The sequence below is a fragment of the Myotis daubentonii genome, chromosome 10 (assembly GCF_963259705.1).
Source record: "Myotis daubentonii chromosome 10, mMyoDau2.1, whole genome shotgun sequence".
Taxonomy (NCBI): Eukaryota; Metazoa; Chordata; class Mammalia; order Chiroptera; family Vespertilionidae; genus Myotis; species Myotis daubentonii.
Window position 1 is genome coordinate 13921414 of NC_081849.1, and position 23662 is coordinate 13945075.

A 23662-nucleotide genomic window follows, 5' to 3' on the forward strand; every position below is an offset into this window, starting at 1 on the left:
AGTAAGCATAATTTTAGTAGATTCAGTGACAACTTAGAACTCTTTACCTACCCAAACCCAAAGCAATTCCACATTAAGATTTAATAACCAACTACTTGGGAGTGATTTGAGAGTTATAATAAACCACCTTCCCCCCAAATTACTGTCCATGAAGTATGACATTTTTTACATCAGCATCACTATTTGATGGAAGTCACCTATCTCCAAAGGGCACATGTTAAATGAAAAACAGTTCTTTGGTGGGCTACAGTTTCAACCATGAATACCACCCAGCTCATAGTAAGGACCATAATGCAGGGACAGAATTGTAAGTAAATGTTCAAGAAGGTGAGAGGGGAAAGAAAAATGCAGGACTAGTGAGGACTATCCTTGGGTGATGTAGATCTGAAGAGGCCTCCAGTGCAGCCTGGCTTTGAGCATGTGTCTCTGGGGTGTGGTGATCGACTGGTGGTGAGAATAAAGAAGAAGGGGATGAAGATAGGGGTAAGCGATGGAATACTGCATTAGGATTCCATAAGTGACAGGACTTAAGGTGTGTTGTGAATTAATAACCTTGGCTGTTGGACCAGGTTTAAAAACAGCTCCTGCCTGACTTCAGTCAAGTCCCAGAGAGCAAATGCCACAGTCTCCATGATCTCCTTGGTGAGACAGTTGGAACAAGATGCAGCCCATCTCGCCATGGGTCATTCTCTCCTCCCACCCACTTTCACGCTCCCCTACCCCTCAATAATAATTCGTTATTTGAGAGAACCCATACAACAAAATAAGGGCTACCACATTTGTGTGTATACACAACCAACATTGGCAAGTGCGGGAAAACCAGATTTCCAGTTTGCCTCATCTAGTTTTTTTTTCCTACTTTTGCAGTCTACTGAGTATTTTCTGAATCAATATAAGGCTCACTTCATAAGTCCTTCTGGGAGATTAATTTTTAAATATTCATTTTATAAATTAACAATTTTGACCCAGGGATGACTCTCAAATACTTTCTCTTTGGCAATTTGAATAGTTTCTGCTTAATTTCTGATGTTGGGATTCTTTAGTTCTTGTTTCCAAGGATTTGGGCAGGGCTCTTTTAATTTCCCTATTTTATTTATAGAGAGGTCTACAATAAGGAAGCATAATATATGACAATCAAATATAGTAAAAATATGATTAATTTCAATTTTATTAAAAAAAATTTCACAGGGGCTCCTTTAAATTGTGAGCTTCTTTGGATATATATATATATATATATATATATATATATATATACTTTTATTGATTTTACAGACAAAGGGAGAAGGAGAGAGATAGAAACATCAATGATGAGTGAGAATCATTGATCAGCTTCCTCCTGCATGCCCCCTACTGGGATCGAGCCTGCGATCCAGGCATGTGCCCTTGACCCGAATTGAACCAGGGACCCTTCAGTCTACAAGCTGATGCTCTATCTACTGAGCCAAACCCGCTAGGGCTCCTCTGGTTATATTTAACTATGTTCTGATTAATTTAATTCTAGTCACATTTCAGGAACAAATTTTTGTACAAAGAAATCATACCTATAAATTTCCTTTTAAAAATTAATTTCTCTTTACTCTATTTTCTAACATTTAATAATGTTCTGGCAGTTTTGCTTTCTGGATTGTAATATCATATAACAAAAATGAAGCTCCAGATTCTAGTCTGAAGATACGACTATTTATTTTACCTTAACAAGATACTTAATCTCTGAGGGTCTGAGCTTTCTAACCTGTAAAAGGAGGAATGTAAACCTGATGATGGTAACTTTCACTACTAAAGTTATCTGCTTCACATTGGCACAACAGAAGTGGACCATAGATGGCAACTTGAAGCCAAACAGAGATAAACTATATTCTAGCTCCTACTTATCTATCTGTTTGGGTGAATGATTTTTTTTTTTTAATGAAACAGAAGCCCACTCATTTTTAATTACCAAAATCTTCTCTTCTCAGCCTCAAAACCTTTAGATCTTTTTAAATTTCTTCTCTATTATATACAACTAGAGGCCCAGTGCACAAATTCATATACCAGTGGAGTCCCTTGGCCTGGCCTACAGGATTGGGCCAAAACCAGCTCTCCAACATCCCCCGAGGGGTCCCAGATTACAAGAGGGCACAGACCAGGCCTAGGGACCCCCACCGGTGCACGATTGGAGCTGGAGAGGGACGCGAGAGATTGGCTAGCCAGGGAGGGACCATGGGAGGGCTCCAGGGCATGTCTGGCCTGTCTCGCTCAGTCCTGATTGGCCAGACCCCAGCAGCAAGCTAACCTACTAGTCGGAGCATCTGCCCCTGATGGTCAGTGCACGTCATAGCGAGCGGTTGAGCAGCCTTAGCATATCATTAGCATATTACACTTCGATTAGTTGAACGGCTGACTGATCGACTGGATACTTAGCATATTAGGCTTTTATTACATAAGCTTACCCACTGAGTCCTGCTTCTTTGATCTCTACTGTGTCTTTCACATTTTTTCCCCCTATTCATTCTATTAATTCCATTAAATCCTTACTGAAAATTCTCAAGGACCATCATTTATAAATTCCAAATCTGGTGTTCACGCATGGTTTTAAATTAATAGGTATTCATTTATTTACCTATTAATTAATTAATTAATTACTGATTTCAAAGTGACCCTTTATCCTTATCAGCTCCAGTTTCAGGCAGTGCTGTGTAATTGTCAGTGTCAGGGATGCTTACGAGATGCTTTGGGCAGTTAAAAATGTGCTGCCCAATTCCTAAGAGCATGAATGAATGGTGCCTTGCAGGTTTTATAATCTGTTGAATTTTTCTTCTGACAAAGTGTAGGATTTGGGTAAGAATGAATGGGATTTAGAAGTCTGTGCTCAAATTCTTCTCCATTCTTCTCTAACCCAATGTGATATCTTGGTTAGTTGACTACCCAGATATGTGGGAAATATGTCAGAAGTCAAATGGACACAGTACATTTATAGTTGTCAACAGCAATCAAAAGATCCTGATTCTGATGGAGTAGCTGCATGTTTCCATGCTACCAATATAGCAGCATTTGTCCTTCAGACACACTGCTATTTAATGATTGCCCATTTAAATGGTCATATTAACTAGTTAATCATGCTTAGATCAGAATTTTTCTCTTTTCTCCCCCAAAGATCCTATTTCTGAGGAAAATAATCCTTTATTATAAAACGATGGTTTCCCATTGATAAAGTCTTGTCATGTAGTAATAGGGCATCAGAGGCTTTCTCACTGTACTGGTGGCACTTGTTGGGGGCAGAATGGAACAGGGAAGACTTTCCTGAGATTACTGAGTCATCATATGTCCTTAGTTCAGTGTCCGGCAGTAAAGATTTTTCTGGATATTTGTTGAATGAGTGGAGGGCTGGTATTGCGGAATTTGATGCCTCGAGGTGTGCAGGCATTTTCCCTAGAAAAGTGTCATGGAGATATGATTATAAGTTTTAGATGAAAATAACCTACTCAAAGAAGATTTATGCAGATTTTAGCTACACCCACACCTGTTCACATCTACCAGAATGTTCTGTATTCCACTTTATTATCTGGGTAATGCACGTGTCAGCCATGGAAATTGGTGGAGAACTGGCTCATTGATTATCATATGGATATTATCATAAGTTTATTTTTTAACCCTTGTTATGACAGTTTATACTTTATTCAAAAGGGTTATTGTGTAATAAATGTTAGCAGACTTGTGTTTTTGTTGTTTTTAAAATGTGTAGATTTGTCATGTGGAAATATAGAATTTGAGCCTTTAATTGATCCTGAAGAACACCAATGTGGTTAGATTATTTCTGATACTGCCAACAGGGCTCCAGATTTTTGGTGAATAATGTGAAGCTGTAGCTTTAGTGGAATGACTTTACTGAAACACAAAATTATTTTGACAATATATGAGATAGAAAAAATTATCCAATTTCAAATTAAATTAGCCATACCCCCAAAATCTTTTTTTTTGGTGGGGGGGGGGTTACCTCTAGGTCATCTCCAATTGTTTGAAGGAACAGAAACAGGATTTTGGATAAAGGGAGTAACATTTAGTTATTAAGTATAATATTTTTTCAATCTTAAACATGAGAAAACTAGGTTCAGAAAAGTTAAGTAGCTTGCCTAAATGCCAAGCATACATTTCAACTAGATCTTTCTGACTCAGGCTGCAAGATGAATGCCCATTTCTCGTAAATTGTCTAAGCAAAATAAATACTAAAATTTCACATTCATATGGAAATTATCCTATTAATTAAAGTTTATTTTAAAAGAGGGTTAGTCTAGAAAAAAAAGTCACCCTTCCCAATGTATTGTGTACGGGAAGTTAGCACATTAAGAGATCCACCATGTTTTCTGAAGTTCAAAATGTTATTATGAGGAACCTAAACAATTTTTGAATATTCAAAGAAAACTTATGAGAAAGTACTTTGAGATGACAGCCGTCCTAGTAGGAAAATGCCTGTCTTTTATTGAGAATGGAACAGAGTGTGAAGAGCTATTTAGAAATATACCTCTGACATATATACCTTGTCTACTTTGCAACATGAAAATATTTACACACCAACGTGTTTTCTTTGATCCTACAGCTGGTATTAATTGTGATTGGAGCTGTAGCAGTGGTCTCAGTTTTAAGGCCCTTCATCCTCTTAGCAACAGTGCCAGTGATTGCTGCTTTTATTTTATTGCGATCCTACTTTCTCCATACCTCCCAGCAACTCAAGCAACTGGAATCTGAAGGTATGACACCAAGTGTGCAACGCTTTCCTCAGAAAATATGCACAAGAGCTACTCATGATTCTCTATAGTTAATCTATGTTTCCAAAATTTTTTTTCCTGCTTGTAAACTTTTGCATTATATAACAATGACTTTTAAAAATCATATGGCTAGTGTCCTGGCTGGGTGGCTCAGTTGGTTGGAGCATTGTCCTGTACTCCAAAAACTTGTGAGTTCGATTCCCAGTCAGGGCACATACCTAGGTTGCAGGTTTGATCCCCAGTCAGGGCATGTACAGGAGGCAGCGGATCAATGTTTCTCTCTCACATCGATGTTGTTGTTCTCTCTCTCTCTCTCTCTCTCTCTCTCTCTCTCTCTCTCTCTCTCTCATAAAAAAAAAACCAACAAAATGAAACATATCCGTGGGTGAGGATTAAAAGTATATGAATATAAAAGGAAACAGTAAATTACAAAGTACACATAGATTGATTTTGTTGATTAAGAGTGTGTGAATTCATTTTGATTTTTTAAATACTTTTAAAAAATATTTTTATTGATTTCAGAGAGGAAGGGAGAGGGAGAGAGAGAGAGCTAGAAATATCAATGATGAAATAGAATCATTAATCAGCTGCCTCCTGCATGTCCCTTACTAGGGATGGAGCCAGAAACCCGGGCATGTGCCCTGACCAGGAATTGAAACATGATCCCCTGGTTCAAAGATCAATGCTCAACCACTTAGCCACACCAGCCAGGCTCATGTATAGAGTCTTACTATATAGGATATTCATTCATAATTTACTTATATAAATTAAATTTAAAAATGATAGTGCTACTATTACTAAAAGTTTGTCTGAGTTCCCAAACAATATTGCACAAAATTCTTCCTTCTGGCTTCTTTTCAGACACGCTTCCTTTCTCTCTTCAGGTCTGCCTTTTTGTGCTTGAGCTGTTTGGGAAGCACATTTTCGGTAACAGCCTTGGTGCAGGTGCATTTTCAGGGGCTAAATTTCAAGTGCATTTCTGCATTGAAGGTTATTTGTTAAATTAAATCTTTTAAAACATTCTTAATCAAGGCTTTGAGTAAATTGTTTTAAAAGAAAACTATTTTCACTCAATAGTGATTGAGGATTAGCCAGAAAACCTGACCAGAAGTAGCCAAGGAACATGAATAAATAATAGCAGTGGTTTTATATTATGTTCCCATCCATGGTAGCCAACTATAAAAGAAGGGTAACATTAAAAATGTATAAATTTCATCTATTCCAAGTATGACACCAGTATGAAAACCATTCTAACTAATGACGTTTGCTGTCTTCTAAGCTAATCCTTATCAGGTACGTGGTAGTAAGCATTTGCATTGTGCATTTACATGATTTGCATTGTTTTCTATGGGAATATTTCACAGGCAGGAGTCCAATTTTCACTCATCTGGTTACGAGCCTTAAAGGACTATGGACACTTCGTGCCTTTGGACGTCAGCCTTACTTTGAAACGCTGTTCCACAAAGCTCTGAATTTACATACTGCCAACTGGTTCTTGTACCTGTCAACCCTGCGCTGGTTCCAGATGAGAATAGAAATGATTTTTGTTTTCTTCTTCATTGCTGTTACCTTCATTTCCATTTTAACAACAGGTACTATGAAGTTGTTTAGTAGTTCGCTAAACATTTAATTTAAAATTTTGTCAACCAAAAAAATGCTACGTTTTTTAGCTTAAAAATTTTAGATATCTTTAAACCAATTTGGGGAGCATTTGTTAATCAAAACATTTATTAGCCTATTGTGTTGAACAAATTATTGTTTTGAATTTCTATTGTTTTATTGTTGAACAATGATGGCTTTGAATTAGAACTGTCTATAGTATTATCCCAACTTTGTGGTCTAATAAACTGAGACAAAGAGCATGTCAGATAACAAATCTGTGATTGTTAAAAACAACAACACATCACTGGACTCTCATATTGGTAAAGGATCCTATATAATAAAAACATAGTATGCAAATTGTCCCCTGGATCAGGAGTTCATCCGGGAGTTTGACCAGGGGCAGGGCTGGCCGGGGGAGGCCCTGACCAGCAGCAGCGGCAGGTGGCCGGGGGGAAGGATAGGGGTACCTGGCCAGCAGCTGGGTCTCCTACCAGTGCACGAATTTTGTCTACTAGGCCTCTAGTTAAAAATAATAGAGCTCTCCAATAAAGAGCTCTCTGAATACGAGAATAGAATCATCAGTATTTACACACACCCATACAAAAGCCTCATCCCTGGTAAGTTTTGTTCTTTTAACCACCAGTTGGTAAAATTTATCCTAATGAGAATTTTGCATGACAAAAACTGCCACAGATGTGAAATGTTAGGTAAAAGTGCCATATTTTTCAAATATAAATGTGCTGAATTTTAAGATCTTGAGTACATACAAAATATTTCATCATAAGAAAAGTAAAAATCTATTTAGATAAGTGAGTTCTTCTAATTTTAAGAAGTTGAATACGGAGCTATATAAAATATTGAAATATGTATGTGACAATGGACAAAGGCTCAGAGCAAAGGTCAAACGTCAAAGGATTGTTTGGTTGTAAGAGCAGAATCCTGCTCAAATAAAAATGAGGTCACCTGTTGGAGAGTTACAAGAGTGGCCTGCGGAGCCCTAAAGCAGGAGGCACATAATCACAGTATCTATCCAATAGATTTGTTGTATTCAATGTGATAATTTGTGCATAACACTTAGTACAGTGCCTGGCCCGTAATAAATACCCATAAATCTGGAAGTATACTCAGCTAGTGAGACAGTTTGCAGCCGGGAAGGGCAGAGTTCCCCTGGAAAGGTAAATACCAGGGATCTGGGCAGGAAAGTTTGCAAGACCTCTGAGCCCAGAGGGTCAGAGGGAGACCACGCGGCACACAGCCGTGTCTCTTGGGACAGGCACATCCCCTGACTATGGAAAAGATATCCGCGGGACTGTTGGCGCCGGGGGATTTGAGATCTGGGTTCCGTAATTACGGAGGACTGAGCCTAAAAGGTAAGAGAAGAGCTTACAGAGACTCAGCCTTTCCTGTTTCTGCGGCCGGCGTTTGTTTGTTTGTTTTCACTGAACCCTGTTCATAGGACATTTCGGATACAGACACTCACCTGTGCTGAAGAGCGGTAGAAGGTGCGGACGAGTGGAATCTGGGGAGAGGCTGGGGAGAGAAGGGGGGCCAGGAGAAGTGGCAGCAAATTGAGTGCTGAGTCACCCCTGAACCCAGGACCTGGGCATCCATTTTGTCCTAAAGTTATAACCCCACTTCTCCCTCCAGCCCACAGGCAAGGACTACAGCCACACCCAGATTCCACCCTGAATGAGATGAAGGATTAAAATGATCTGATTAGTCCCTGGGAGTTAACAGGGTCTGGCCTATAGAGGGGCTTTCAGTTCCAGCAACAACAACAACTACAACAACAACAACAACAAAATCACAGACATTCCAGAAAACTGGGATCTTAAGCCAGCCAAAGGAATGATATTTCAATTTTTCATTTTTATTTTTTTATTATTATTCTGTTAGCTTTTTTCTTTTTTTGCTTTTTTCTTTGTTCTCCTTTTTTTTTGGTTCCTTTATTTCCTACTTCTTTTCACATTATTTTTTCAACCACGTGAGCAGCAGACACGTGAGCGGCGTGCTCTTGTCCAGGGAGCATCAGACCCGTGAGCAGTCTGCCTCAAGTCTAAGAGCAGCAGCCTCATGTGCCCTGCCCCTGTCCAAGGAGCAGCAGCTGTGTGAGCAGCCCGCTTCCCCCTCCAAGGAGCAGCAGCTGCACAAGCAGTCTTCCTACGTCTGAGGAGCAGCAGCCCTGCGCAGCCTGCCCCCATCCAAGGAGCAGTAGCTGCACACACCCTGCACTAATCCAAGGAGCAGCAGCTGCACAAGCATCTTGCCCTCGTCCAAGCAGCAGCAGCTACACGAGCAGCCTACCCAATCTGAGGAACAGCAGTTCCGCAAGCGGCCAGGCCCCATTCGAGAGCAGCAGCAGCCCACTCTGGTCTGAGGAGCAGCAGCCACACAAGCAGACTGCCCACATCCGAGGAGCGGCAGCCCTGCACAGCACGTACCAGTCTGAGGAGCAGAGCCACAAGAGCCTTCACCTGTCCGACAAGCAGCAGCTGGGTGAATGGCACATCCCCGTCTGAGGAGGAGCAGCCACACGTGCAGCTCACTCCTGTCCAAAGAACAGCAGCCTCGCAAGCAGCTCACCCCTGTCCAAGGAGCAGCAGACTTGCAATCACCCTATCCAAGTCCTAGGAGCAGTAGCCCCACAAGCAGCCCACCACATCAGAGGAACAACAGCAGCGTGCAGCCAGCCCCCATCCAAGGATCAGCAGCAGCCACGTGAGCAGTTTGCCCCAGTTCAAGGAGTAGCAGCTGCATGTGTAGCCCACCCCCATCCAAGGAACAGCAGCTTCGTGATCAGCACACCCTCTGTCTGAGAAACAGCAGCTGTGTGTGAAGCCTCCCCCCACCAGCCAGAGGAGCCACCACAGCTGTGAACAGCACCCACCAGAGGAGCTGCTGCCAACTGAGGAGCAGCTGCTACCACAACCGCCCAAGGAGCAACCACAGCCCGAGAAGCCACTGCCACCCAAGGAGCAGCCCCTGAATGACTCAACATCTAGATATGGCGGTGAGATCAAACGTGGGTAGACAAAGAAACCCCCAAAGGAAAGAAAAGGAGGACTCACCAGAAAAGCAGCTAAGTGAAACAGAGGCATTCAGCATGACAGAAAAAGAACTCAGATTAAGGGTCCTAGAATGCATAAACCCGATGGAGGAAAAAAATCAACAACTTATGCAAAAGCAAGAAGAAACTAATGAAAAAATCAACAACTTATGTAAGAATCAAAAAGAAACGGATGAAAAAATCAATAAATTATGTAAGAACCAAGAAGAAATGAAGAGTGATATAGCTGCAATAAAAAACACCATTGAAAGTTTCAACAGTAGACTAGGAGAAGCGGAGGACCGAATTAGAAGAGACAGGGAAGCAAAACACACCCAAACTGAACTACAATTGGGGGAAAAAATTAAAAGACAGGAGAAGAGCCTAAGGGAGCTATGGGACAACATGAAACGAAACAACATATGAATAATAGGGGTGCCAGAACAACAGAAAGAGGAACATGGGTTAGAAAACGAATTGGAAGAAATAATATCAGAAAAATTCCCTGAGGTGGGAAAGAAAAAAGTCACACAAGCACAGAGAGTCCCAAACAAGGATGTTGAAAAAAGAGATAGAGGAAGACATAAACAGATGGAAGAACATACCATGTTCTTGGATTGGTAGAATCAACATCAAAATGTCCATACTACCCAAAGCAATCTATAAATTCAATGCACTTCCCATTAAAATACCAACGGCATATTTCACAGACCTAGAATAAACTCTCCAAAAATTTATCTGGAATAAAAAAAAGACCCCAAATAGCTGCAGTGATCCTGAGAAAGAACAAAGTAGGTGGGATCTCAATACCAGATATTAAGCTGTATTACAAAGCCACTGTTCTCAAAACTGCCTGGTACTGGCACAAGAACAGACATATAGATCAATGGAATAGAATAGAGAGCCCAGAAATTGACCCGAACCAATAAGCTCAATTAATATTTGACAAAGGAGGCAAGAACATACAATGGAGTCAAGATAGTCTCTTCAATAAACGGTGTTGGGAAAATTGGACAGATACATGCAAAAAAATTAAACTAGGCCACCAACTTACACCATACACAAAAATAAACTCAAAATGAATAAAGGACTTAAATATACAATGGAAACCATACAAATACTAGGAGAATCCAAAGGCAACAAAATCTCAGACATATGCCAAAGCAATTTCTTCACCGATACAGCTCCTTGGGCATTGTAAACTAAAGAGAAAATAAACAAATGGGACTACATCAAAATTAAAAACTTCTGCACAGCAAAAGAAACCATCAACAAAACAAGAAAACCCACTGCATGGGAGAACATATTTGCCAATGTTATCACCGATAAGGGTTTAATCTCCAACATTTATAGGGAACTCATACAACTCAACAAAAGGAAGATAAACAGTCGAATCAAAAAATGGGCAAAGGACCTAAATAGACACTTTTCAAAAGAGGACATTCAGAAAGCCAAGAGACATATGAAAACATGCTCAAAGTCACTAATCATCCGAGAAATGCAAATCGAAACAACGAGGTACCATCTCACACCTGTCAGAATGGCTATCATCAACAAATCAACAAACGACAAGTGCTGGAGAGGATGTGTAGAAAAAGGAACACTCGTGCACTGCTGGTGGGAATGCAGACTGGTGCAGCCACTATGGAAGACAGTATGGAGTTTCCTCAAAAAACTAAAAATGGAACTCCCATTTGACCCCATGATCCCACTTCTAGGAATATATCCCAAGAAAACAGAAACACCAATCAGAAAGAATATATGCACCCATATGTTCATAGCAGCACAATTCACCATAGCTAAGATCTGGAAACAGCTTAAGTGTCCATCAGTAGATGAATGGATTAGAAAACTGTGGTACATCTACATGATGGAATACTATGCTGCTGTAAAAAAGAAGGAACTCTTACCATTTGCAACAGCATGGATGGAACTGGAGAGCATTATGCTGAGTGAAATAAGCCAGTCAATGAAGGAAAAATACCACATGATCTCACTCATTTATGGATAATAAAGACTATTATAAACTTATGAACCAAAATAGATACAGAAGCAGAGCAGCCTCCAACAGACTGTCAAACTACAGTGGGAAGGCTGGGGAGGGTTGGGGGCAGGAGGGGAGGGTAAGAGATCAACTGAAGGACTTGTATGCATGCATATAAGCATAACCAATGGACATAAGACACTGGAGGGTAGGGGAGGCCAGGGATTGTCAAGGGCAAGAAAAAAAGGAGACATATGTAATACTCTTTGTAATACTTCAAGCAAAGTGTGTGTGTGTGTATATATATATATATATATATATATATATATATATATATATCCGTAAATATTACATTGCTTATTATTATTATTGCTATTAAATTTTATCTTACTCTCATCTTAATCTTCAGAATGGCTAATATGTTGAAATTCTAAATAAATCTGACCTATTTAAAATAAATGGTTTAGTACTAAGAAGACATACCTGCTGTCTTTGGTTTGTCTTCTATTAGAGGAATTATGGAAGCAAAATTTTCAATTAATAATGATAGGATGAATTACTAGTATTTTTTCAGTTTTTTAGAACACTATGACAAGTTTATCATGCATAATAGACACAATGACTTACTTTTAATTGTGATTTGATAACATAAAGTTATAATAATTTAAGAACATTTGTATTGGAAAATTTTTATGGTCATAAATACTGAATATTTATGAATTTTAATTAGTGGTCCTCTCCAGCCCTGCAAATCTATTTACTCTATAAACACTTAAGTTTTGCTTTTCCTGGGTGAACTAGTTGTTTTTTATAACATAAATGGCAGTCTTCTCTTTCCAAATGCCAGACCTGTGGGATTCCCTGTGAAACTGTAAGCCCACTTTCTTCCCAACAGCATCTGAATTCTTTGTAGAAGAGCTCATTGAGACACAGGGCTTTTTTCCCATTGTCCATTGTAGTCTTTGAATGTATTGTTACTCAGAGTAATAGTATAAAAGTTAAACATGGTATATGCCCAGTACCAACGGCCCCTTCAATATCTTAAGTATTGAAAAAATGGCAACTCTTTCCTAATCTTCAATCATTCTTTGATTTAAAACACTGACTGAATACTTACTATATGCAGGGCATTATTACTAGTGATAGATGGTGAACTTAGATGAAAGTTGATGAAAACTGGCACAAAATTGAAATGTAACTTTAAATGATGTATAAATAAAGGGGTTCATGAGAGGAATAACATAATGTTTGTTTCTATCTTTGTTACCTCATAGGTGATGGAGAAGGAACAATAGGTATCATTCTAACATTAGCCATGAATATCATGGGTACGCTGCAGTGGGCTGTAAACTCCAGCATAGATGTGGATAGTTTGGTAAGTAATTCTTATTTTTTAAATATTTTTTATGACAAATTCAGACAAACCAACAATTGTAGGAAATAACATAAGGGACAACTAGGTACCCAACCCCCACATTAAGGCTTAAAACATTACAGATAAATTGAAGGCCATTATGTGTCTCTTACTAAACCCATAGCTCTTCTTTCCTCCATATAGATAACCACAATCGAGATCTAGTGCCACAGTGAGCATTCTTACAGTCTCCTTGTCCAGGCTCTTTCTAGGGTAGATAATTGTATCACTGGGTCATAGAATTAAACCACATTCAACTTTACTAGTTGATGCTAAATTGTTCTCAAATCTGTTGTACCAGTTTATGTTCCCATCATTCAAGTATAATGATTCTCATAGATCCATCCCTAGGATATACAACACTTGATATTTTCAGACTTTTTACTTTTTGGCAATCAGATGTGAAATGATTATTAAGGAGATAGGGCAGCTTAATACATATTGATTGGCCATTTGAGTTTTTGCTTCTGTTCCTGATTTGTTCATATTGATTTCCTATTTTTCAAATAGACTGGGCTTTTTTCTTAATTGATTTGTAGGAGCTTATGAGTTCTGGATCAGTTATCAGTTCTATACATTTTAAACATGGTCCCCCAGTCAGTGGCTGGTCTTTTAGTGTCTTTTGATCAAAAGAAGTTTTTAATTTATTAGCCTTTCCTTTTATGTTTTGTATGTTTGGTATTGTGTTTAAGAAATTCTTACCTGTCTTAGGTTTTCAAATTTATCAGCATTACCTTTTTTAAACTATATTCTTTTCTTAGTATTAAAATTCCCAGTGTGTAGTCATAGCTCCTTTCTCATCTTTAAGTGTTTATCATTGCCTTCTCTCTTTTTACTTGATCTGTATTACCACACATTTGTATCCTTGACTGGTGTATACAAAAATCATATTTTGGTTTGGTTGTTTCTCCTGTCTTATTTCCCTAGAATGCAGAGCCTGCAGTAGGTTTATGAGCTACACAGTGTCAGGAGCACAATCCCGTTGCTGCAAGAATGAGAGATGAAGGAAGCAAGGCAGATTTCCCATTTTTATTTAAAAACACACACAAATACATAATTTTCAATCAGACAGTGTAGTTTGTCTGGATAGCTTAATCATCAACTTTTCTTAGTCTATTGGAGTACTCTACTTAAAACCAGTCATCCATTACTGCATTGGTGGAGGGTCTAGAAACCCATGTTGAGAATTACTTTTATTGCAGTCCAAGTTCCTTTTCCCATTCTTGAGGCAGTTCACTTGTTCTCAAACCACACACATTCATTCAGCTGTGACATTTGTATATTCAATTCCTGCCAGAATAAATATCATTATAAAAAATCTCTAAGGAAAAAAAACCAAACCTCCTAATGTCTTTTTTTTTTTTTTTGCCTATGTATCTTTTTTACATTTTTTTAATTTTTATTTTTTCCTTTATTGATTAAGATATTACAAACGTGTCCTTATCCCCCTATTGTCCTCCACACCCCGCCCCCCCTCATGCCCTCATCCCCGGGTGTCTGTATCCATTGGTTATGCTTATATGCATACATACAAGTCCTTTGGTTGATCTCTCCCCCTTAACCCCACCCTCCCCTGCCTTCCCGCTGAGGTTTGAGCATCTGATCGATACTTCTCTGTCACTTCTCTTTCTCTAGATCTATTTTTGTGCATCAGTTTATGCTGTTCATTATAATCCACAAATGAGTGAGATCATGTGATATTTATCTCTGACTGACTTATTTCACTTAGCATAGTCTTAATGTTTTATTTAACCAAAGAATTTTTATAATTCATTAAAATGTAATTTAACCTTAACATGATTTATAGTAGGGTTTATCTCTTTTCCTTTAACATTATTTTTTTTTTCGTTTGGCCAGCTCTTTTTAGCTACCCATTCATCTCCTCACTTAGCTTTCATGCTTTTAGGGCTGGGTCTCATAAATGTACTTTAAAATGTTTCTGTTGAAAAATAGCAGGAGAAGAGTAAATAAATATTGTGCTTGCATTTATTTAATTCTTTGTTCCAAGTTGCTACAACTTTGACTTTATAATTAAAATTTTCATTATGTCACCTCTTTTTCTAAAATATCTCTTCAACCTGTATATTCACAATTCCTTTCTCTTTGCCATATTAATTGTCTTGGTTTAGGTATCAACTTCCACACATTGATGCCAAAACCTTTGTTCTTGCAGTTCTATTCTGTTTGTCCAATCTCCATTAAGGTATCTTTAAGGTATTTTTACTGCTCTAGGTTTTCACATCGCATCCTGGGCTTTGTGACCCATGTTTTGACATTGTGTCTTTCATCTCCTAATTTAAAAGGAATTTTGCAAAGAACTATTATGTCCTAATACAGACTATAAAAGGTGTCAGTACTTGGCCCCTGCCAGAATTTCTCAGTGGTTAAGCGTTGGCCCGTGCACTGAAGGGTCTTAGGTTCCATCCCCAGCTTTAGGGCCATGCTGTGGGCAACCAATCGATGTGTCTCTCACATCCTTTTTCCTCTCTCTGTCTCTGTCTCTGTCTCTTTCTCTCCCTCTCCCCCCCCCCCCCTCTCCCTCCCTTCCACTTTCTCAAAAAAACAATCAAAACAATATCCTTAGGTGAATATTAACCAAAAAAGTGTCAATATGCCCTAGCCGGTTTGGCTCAGTGGATAGAGCGCCGGCCTGTCCAGGTTTGACTCCGGCGGGCATGTACCTTGGTTGCAGGCACATCCCCGGTAGGGAGTGTGCAGGAGGCAGCTGATCAATGTTTCTCTCTCATCGATGTTTCTAACTCTCTATCCCTCTCCCTTCCTCTCTGTAAAAAATCAATAAAATATATATTTTTTAAAAGTGTCAATATTTGCATTTTATCTCATTTTTTAAAAAGTCATGTTCTTTAGTTTGATTATCAAAGTGATTGTGTTAGTTTTCATTTCCTGGTCACATCACACAGTGGTCTTTTCAGAGCCTCAGTGGGCATTTATTTAGGTATTAATTCCCATCATACTGCTTTCACCCATGCAATTGCTAAAGTTGTACATTAATATTTTTTAATTTTCACCTGGCATATGTTCAGAGTACAAGGGGAGATATCTATGTCCTCAAGTTTCACATTTGAATGATCTTAACAATAAAGGACTTTGTGACCTCTGAAGTAAAAACTCAATATGTTCTCACTTTTATCTTACTGATTTGTTAACTGAATTCAGATCTCCGTTTAAAATGCAGTAAACAAAGTGTTTTGTTTGATGCATGCTTTTAGTTTTCTGCTGGGCAACTGAGAAAAAAACTCTTTAGATTTGTAAAGAATATTTTATTTCCCCATTTGACATGGACACAGAGTCAAATGCCAACAGAACTACGAAGTTATTAAAATGGCAATATGACTTTTCTTTTATAGCTTATCCATTGCTTATAACCCGGGGCCTAACTTTCAACCAGTAATGGTAATTGGATGATAATACTTCCTCATCACTACTTCTAGCCACTTTGTATTTATGATGGGCTATACATCTCAAATATCAGCACTCAAAACTGGCCAAGAACCCTTTCATTACTCTTTCCTAATTAATTACCTGTTTTTCTTTTTCATTGAATTTATTGGGGTAACATTAGTTATTAAATTACATAGGTTTCAGGTATACGATTCTATAATCTGTATATTGTTTTGTATGTTCACCACCCCAAGTCAAGTCTCCTTCCATCACCATTTATCCCCCCTATACCTTCCACTTCCCCCCATACCCCTTTCATTCTGGTAATTGCCATACTGTTGTCTGTTTGTATGAGGGTTTTCTTTTTCTTAATCCCTTCACCTTTTCACCCAGCTCTGCCACCCCCCTCACCTCTGACAGCTGTCAGTCTGTTCTCTATCTATTAGTATTTTTCTATTTTGCTAATTCATTTTGTTCATTAGATTCCATATATAAGCAAAAGCATATGGCACTTGTCTTTTTATGACTGGCTTATTTCACTTAGTATAATGTTCTCCAGGTCCATCCATGCTGTTGCAAAGCATAAGATTTCTTTCTTTTTTTATAGCCAAGTAGTATTCCATTGTATCCACTCATGTACTGATGGACACATGGGCTGCTTCCAAATCCTGGCTATTGTAAATAATGCTTCACAGGAACATAGGGATGCATATATTCTTTTGAATTAGTGTTTCAAGTTTCTTTGAATATATTCCCAGAAGTGGAATCACTGGGTCATAAGGCAGTTCCATTTTTAATTTTTTTAAATATATATTTAAAAAGAGAAGCGAGAGAGATAGAAGCATTAATGATGAGAGAGAATCATTGATTGGCTGCCTCCTGCATGTCCCCTACTGGGGGGATTGAGCCTGCAACCCAGGCATGTGCCCTTGGCCGGAATTGAACCTGGGACCCTTTAGTCCACAGGCTGATGCTCTCTCTATCCACTGAAACAAACCAGCTAGGGCTCCATTTTGAATTTTTTGAGGTAACCTCATACTCCTTTCCACAGTGGGTGCACCAATCTGTATTTGCACTGATGAGGGTACCCTTTTGTCCACATCCTCACCAACACTTGTTGGTGGATTTATTGATGATAGCCATTTTAACAGATGCGAGGTGATAACTCATTGCAGTTTTAATTTCTTTAATGATTAGTGACATTGAGTATCTTTTCATATGTCTATTGGCCATTTGTATGTCTTCTTTGGAGAAGTGTCTATTCAGGTCCTTTGCCAATTTTTTAATGGGATTGTTTCTTTATTTTGGTGTTGAATTTTATGTTCTTTATAAATTTTGGATATTAACCCCTTATCATTGGGGGATATGTTCTCCCATTCAGTAGTCTCTCTTTTTATTCTGTTGATGGTTTTCTTTGCTGTGCAAAAAATGTTTTAATTTGATGTAGTCCCATTTGTTTATTTTTTATTTTGTTTCTCTCGCCTGAGGAGATACATCAGAAATAATATTGCTAAGAGGAATGCCCAGGATTTTACTGCCTAAGTTTTCTTCTAGGATTTTTATGGTTTCAAGTCTAACATTTAAGTCTGTAATCCATTTTGAGTTTATTCTTGTGTATCGTGTCAGTTGGTGGTCTAGTTTCATTTTTTTTTTTTTGCATGTGTCTGTTCAATTTTCCCAGCACCATTGATTAAATAGACTATCTTTAGTCCATTGTGTGTTTTTGTCTCCATGTCAAATATTAATTGACCATGAGGCCATGGGTTCATTTCTGGGCTCAATATTCTGTTCCATTTATATATATATATATGGTTTTATGCCAGTATCATGCCGGTTTGATTACTATGGTTTTTGTAGCATAGTTTGATTACAGCTAGTGTGATTCCTTCTACTTTGTTTTTCTTTCTCAAGATTGCTGTGGCTATTTGGGGTCTTTTGTGGTTTCATATATATTTTTATAATGTTTGTTCTAGTTCTGTGAAAGACAACATTGATAAATTGATATTAATTGCATTGAATATACAGATTGCTCTGGGTCGTATGGACATTTTAGTTATGTTAATTCTTCCTATCCATGAACCTGTTATATTCTTCCACTTATTTGTATTTTCTTCAATTTCTTTCTTCTGTGTATTTGAGTCTCTCCCCAGAGCCACATACCCCAGATTTTTCTCTTGGGACTCTAGTTGGCTTAGCCCCCTCTCTACGAGTCCAGGGTAAGTGACTGTGAATGGAATTCTGTGTTTTGGCCCAATAAGAATGCACCTGTGTCTCTAGAAAACTCCTGTCTCTCCGTGGCAGATAGAACCCCCACTGATTTTTACAGCCAGATGTTATGTGGCGCCTCTTCCTGGCTCTGGTGCTCTGAGCTAGGGAGCCCAGCTTGTGGTTGAGACCCCAGGCTTTTTAGGGGGAACCCCTGCAGCTGAGATATCCCTCCAGACTGTTAGCCACCACTTGTGGGAATGGGGCCAGCCTTTTGTGCATCTCTGCCCTTCCTACTAGTCTCGTGTCTTCTTCTGTAAAACCTTGGTTCTAAGACTTGTCTTCAGGCTAGTCTTCAGTTGGTTATTCAGGATGATTGTTCTAATTTAGCTGTAATTTCACTTTGGTCCTGGGAGGAGGTTAGTGTAGCATTCTACTTATTCCACCACCATCTTGGATCTCCCTAATTAATTCTTTATTTTATCCCCTAAGATAATTCCTTCCTACCTTTTTGCCTCTTCTCGGGTGCTTTAATAATTCTACTTTCTTCACTCTCAGCCAATGACCTTGCTACATACTTTATAGAAAGAAAAAACAAGATGCAACCAGAAAGAAGCACCTCATTTCTCTTCACCAGTTGCACTCCCCTGTTGAAACTCTATTCATGTGCTCCACCTTCCTTCTGTGTCTTTGCTCTTATATAAAGGCCAGTAATACGCAATTAACCTTTCTTGTTTGGATCTTTCTCTCTAGCTTACAACTACCTTCCCTTGACCTCCAGCTTACACCCATTTCATTGACCTATTTACAGCCAAACTTCTTGAAAAGACTTCCTGTCTCCATTTCCTTTTCCCCATTCTTTCTATAGCCTATTTCAGTTCATTTCTGTCACCCCCGTGACTCATGACCAATATCTTGCCAGAGCCAATGCTATTGTCTCCCTCAACTTCTCAGCAGTATTTATGCCATGGAAAAATCCTTCTCGTGATATTTTCCTCTCTTATTTCCATGATACCACTTTCACCTTGTGTTCTTGCTACCTCTCTGATTCTACCTTTCTCCTCTTTGCTGGTCCTTGGGTGGGGGGGGGGTGTTGTTGTTGGTTTTTTGCACATTTCTTAAACCTCAGCTATATTCTAGCCCTCTTCTATCTACTCTCTCTCTAGCTGTTGTTATCTACCTCCATAATTCAAAACCCATCTTTTACGCTGCGGTAAAAAAGAGGAATTCTTACCTTTTACAACAGCATGGATGAAACTGGAGAGCATTATGCTAAGTGAAATAAGCCAGTCAGAGAGAGATAAATATCACATGATCTCACTCATTTAGGGAAAATAATGAACAACATAAACTGATGAACAAAAACAGATCCAGAGATAGAGAAGCATGGATCAGACCATCAAACCTCAGAGGGAAGGAAGGGGAGGGTGGGGGTAAGGGGGAGAGATCAACCAAAGGACTTGTATGCATGCATATAAGCCTAACCAATGGACACAGACACCAGAGGGGTGAGGGCATGAGTGGGGGGTGGGGTGGGGCGGGGCAATGGGGCAATAAGGACACATATGCAATACCTTAATCAATAAAGAAAAAAAAAATTTTAAAAAGAGAGCAAATCCTGAGTTCTCCTTACAAGGAAAAAAACCCATCTCTTAAAGGATCACACATTCATATCTGTAGTTTAGACTACTACCCTGCTCTCTAAACATACATCCAAGTACTGATTTGATACCTCCAAGTGTTCATAAAGCACGGTGATAGGTATCTCCCAGAGGACTTGACATTTTAGGCCATAAGTTCTTGGCCAGAAGCTCTTCAAAATACACATAGAATATCTAGAGATGATTGAGAAAGAACGAGTGTCTATTCTATCTACTAATTTGTCTCGGTTTATTTAGCAGGTTGGAAAAAACTATGCGAACCTTGGCACCTTATGAATAATATACAGCAGGTTCTCAAATAACATTGTTTCATTCAATGTCATTTAGTTATAGCATTAATGAGATGCTGTAGGAACCTTAATTCTTACTTATATCAATTAACTTATAGTAAAATTGGTTTCATTATACATCCATTTGCTTAAAGTCACAATTGACAATGTTAAGTGAGGACTTACTATAGTATAATAGATTGTGAATCACCCTATAAATTAAAAAATATTGTAATTTATCAGAGTTTAATTTAATAATTTCCACTATAAACTCCCATGTTAGGGGATTTCCAATTATTCAATTGATAACATTGTTTTAAAAACTGTTACTTCAGTTCATTCTTCATTTTAGCACAAATTGTGTATAGTTCTCTCTATTCATATCAATTACATATCTCATACCATTCTGTAGATGGGATGAAAAGAGAAGTGTTTATTTGTTTTAACTCCATACATCAAATGTTATATAGATTGTAGTTGTTATTGCTAATGCTATTTTATTAAATTTGTTGCATTCTTAATTAACAAAGTCAAGTACTGATTTATTCCCTATGGATTTACAAGATGCCTGTCAGTTTTAGTGCCATAAAGCTCTCTTTCTCCTATTCTTAGCTAGATAAGCATTATGTATCTTAAATAGGCAATACATATCTAGATTTCTGCTTCCATGAGTGAATGAAAGAAAAATAAATGAATGAATAAATAAATAAGACCTAAAGGTTACAAAGGTGATGCATCAAGCCATCTGGTGACTGACAACTTGCCTACAATCATAGTCTTTGTTTGAATGAGGCAGTTGGCAGTTTATGTCTTTTTAGGGCTATCTGTTATATAGTGAGCATAACTACTACTATTTGTGATACTTTAAACAATAAAATTAAATTAAAAAACAGAACAAAAGATCTGAGCATTTTATCCTGCTTCCTTAATTCTCTAACGACATCAGCAGATAAACCATCGCTGTTGTGTTGTGTGTTCCTTATAACACAAGAGGAAGGAAACAATGAACAGAGAAGATTGTGCATCTGTAGGGCTCACATTTAGATTCCAGTTAATGGGGCAACAAAGTTTTTGCAAGATTGATGCAATCTGAAGAGAGTTTTCTGTCAATAGAAACTTATGTTTGTTTCTCCTTTGTCCTTTTATTGCCCACGTTTATTTTGGGTTTAGTAAAGATCAAATGACTAAGAAACCTGCTGGGAAGAGAAAAGGAGAACCTGACTTTTCTTCATTGCTTCTGATGCCTAATTATCTGGTATTGAAAATAGTTTCTCTCCAGGCTGGGTGACTCAGTTGGTTTGAGTTTCGTCCCATACACTGAACCTTTGTGAGTTTGATCCCCGGTCTGGGTGTGGGAGGCAACCAATTGATGTTTCTCTCTCACATTGATATATCTCTCTCTCCCTCCCTCTCTCTCTCTGAAATCAATAGACACATCCTCTGGTGAGGATTGAAATGAAAGAAAGCCCTAACCAGTTTGGCTCAGTGGATAGAGTGTCCCAGGTTTGATTCCGGTCAAGGGCATGTACCTGGGTTGCGGGCACATCCCCAGTAGGAGGTGTGCAGGAGGCATCTGATCGATGTTTCTCTCATCGATGTTTCTAACTCTCTATTCCTCTCCCTTCCTCTCTGTAAAAAATCAATAAAATATATATTTTTAAAAACGAAAGAAAATAGTTTCTGCTATAAGAATCTGAGAGGAGGGTTCATTTATCTTGTGTGTGTGTGTGTGTGTGTGTGTGTGCCTCCTTTTAATGGCCTCTTGATCATATCTTTGTTTTTCCGTTCTCACGAGCCATTGTGGTATATTTTCTTCTCATGACCTCTATCCCAAGATTTCTTTCCATCTAACCATTCTCGTTCCATCCTGCAGAGTGGTTTTCTACTCTGCATTTCATTCTGGCCTTACACCCAAAACTTGAGAACTTAGACACGTCATTAACACCCTTGAGAGATTCACTTTTCTCATTTGTAAGATGAAACAGTTTGGTTAGGAATTTTCTAAGATTCCTATCAGCTCTGATCTTTTCTCTCTTCTGAACTCTTTTCATATGAAAGATTCCAACCATTGATTGGCACGTCCCAGGCATTATACTAGATGCTCACAGGAAGCACACATGTCTGCCACTCTCCCTAAGTGCAGAAGTCTGATGATTCGGGTGTTCACCTCTGCCATAGTCAGAGCTGATTAAAGAACTGGGGGCCAGTTGATGTTCTCTGGTCCCGAGTTAGTCGGAGAAGCTTATGAGGACCCTAAGGGATTGCTGGAGTGCTGAAAAGTTTGAAAACTTGTTGAGCTTTGTGCCTGTCACTTTAACTTCCTGTGTTTAGATTTTATCATTTCTAGCCAGAAGGAAGGGATTAGATCAGAGGTTCTCAACCTGGCAGCACATAAGGAATTATAAAATTTTAGATTACTCAAGGTCCTATAAGACCAAGTAAATCAGTTTTATTCATTGGGGGCAGGTGTCTATATTTTTTTTAAATTGTTTCAGGTGATTCTAATGTGTATCTGGACTTGTGAATCACTAGATTAGATGGCCTTTAATATTCATTTTAGTTCCGATTTTCTGAGTCATGGCAAAGGGTCAGCAAACATATTCCTGCTAAGGGTCAAAGATAGTAACTATTTTCAGCTCTGTCAGTTTTATGGTCTCTAGTTAACTTCCCAACTCTGCCTTTGTAGGGCAAAGCAAATGTGAACAAATGGTTATAGCTTATTTGGCCATTGAGCCACAGTTTTGCTGACTTCTGATCTATGGCATAGAATTTACTTTAGAATTGATGGACCATCAGCAAATCATTTTTATCCTAGATATTGACTAGTGATAGATAGATAGATATAAATTATCTACAAGACAAATAAAGGATGATGTTTAATTGCTTAATGACAGAGTTTGGGGAAGCCACAATATTTCAAAATTAAGCTTTTTTTCTAAAAAAGCCTGTTATTTATTGAAATAGTGAAAACCGTGACAAAATATTTTTTAATATATTTTATTGATTTTTCACAGAGAGGAAGGGAGAGGAATAGAGTTAGAAACATGGATGAGAGAGAAACAGCAATCAACTGCCTCCTGCACACCCCCTACTGGGGATGTGCCCGCAACCAAGGTACATGCCCTTGACCAGAATCGAACCTGGGGCCCTTCAGTCCTCAGGCTGACGCTCTATCCACTGAACCAAACCGGTTAGGGTGACAAAATATTTTGATATGTCATTTTACACTTGCTTCTTGAGCTTTCCTTTGAAATATTTTTAGTGGATAGCACAGACATCCAATTGCATTCACCAAGCACTTGCTGATGGCTTTTCATGTGCTTAAAAAAAAACAAAA

The 23662-nt window shown here is 38.5% G+C and overlaps 1 protein-coding gene across 9 annotated transcripts in view; it reads left to right on the forward strand.

The window, feature by feature from the left end:
- The window catches only part of CFTR (CF transmembrane conductance regulator), a 197365-nt gene that overhangs the window by 131935 nt on the left and 41768 nt on the right, over positions 1–23662 (forward strand). For 8 of the 9 annotated variants that reach the window (XM_059711630.1, XM_059711632.1, XM_059711633.1 and 5 more), the window contains 3 exons: positions 4574–4724; positions 6107–6334; positions 12649–12749. In XM_059711630.1, coding sequence (XP_059567613.1) covers positions 4574–4724; positions 6107–6334; positions 12649–12749 — 480 coding nt within the window. The remainder of the gene's footprint in view (positions 1–4573; positions 4725–6106; positions 6335–12648; positions 12750–23662) is intronic. The other variant, XM_059711634.1, reaches the window with a different exon arrangement.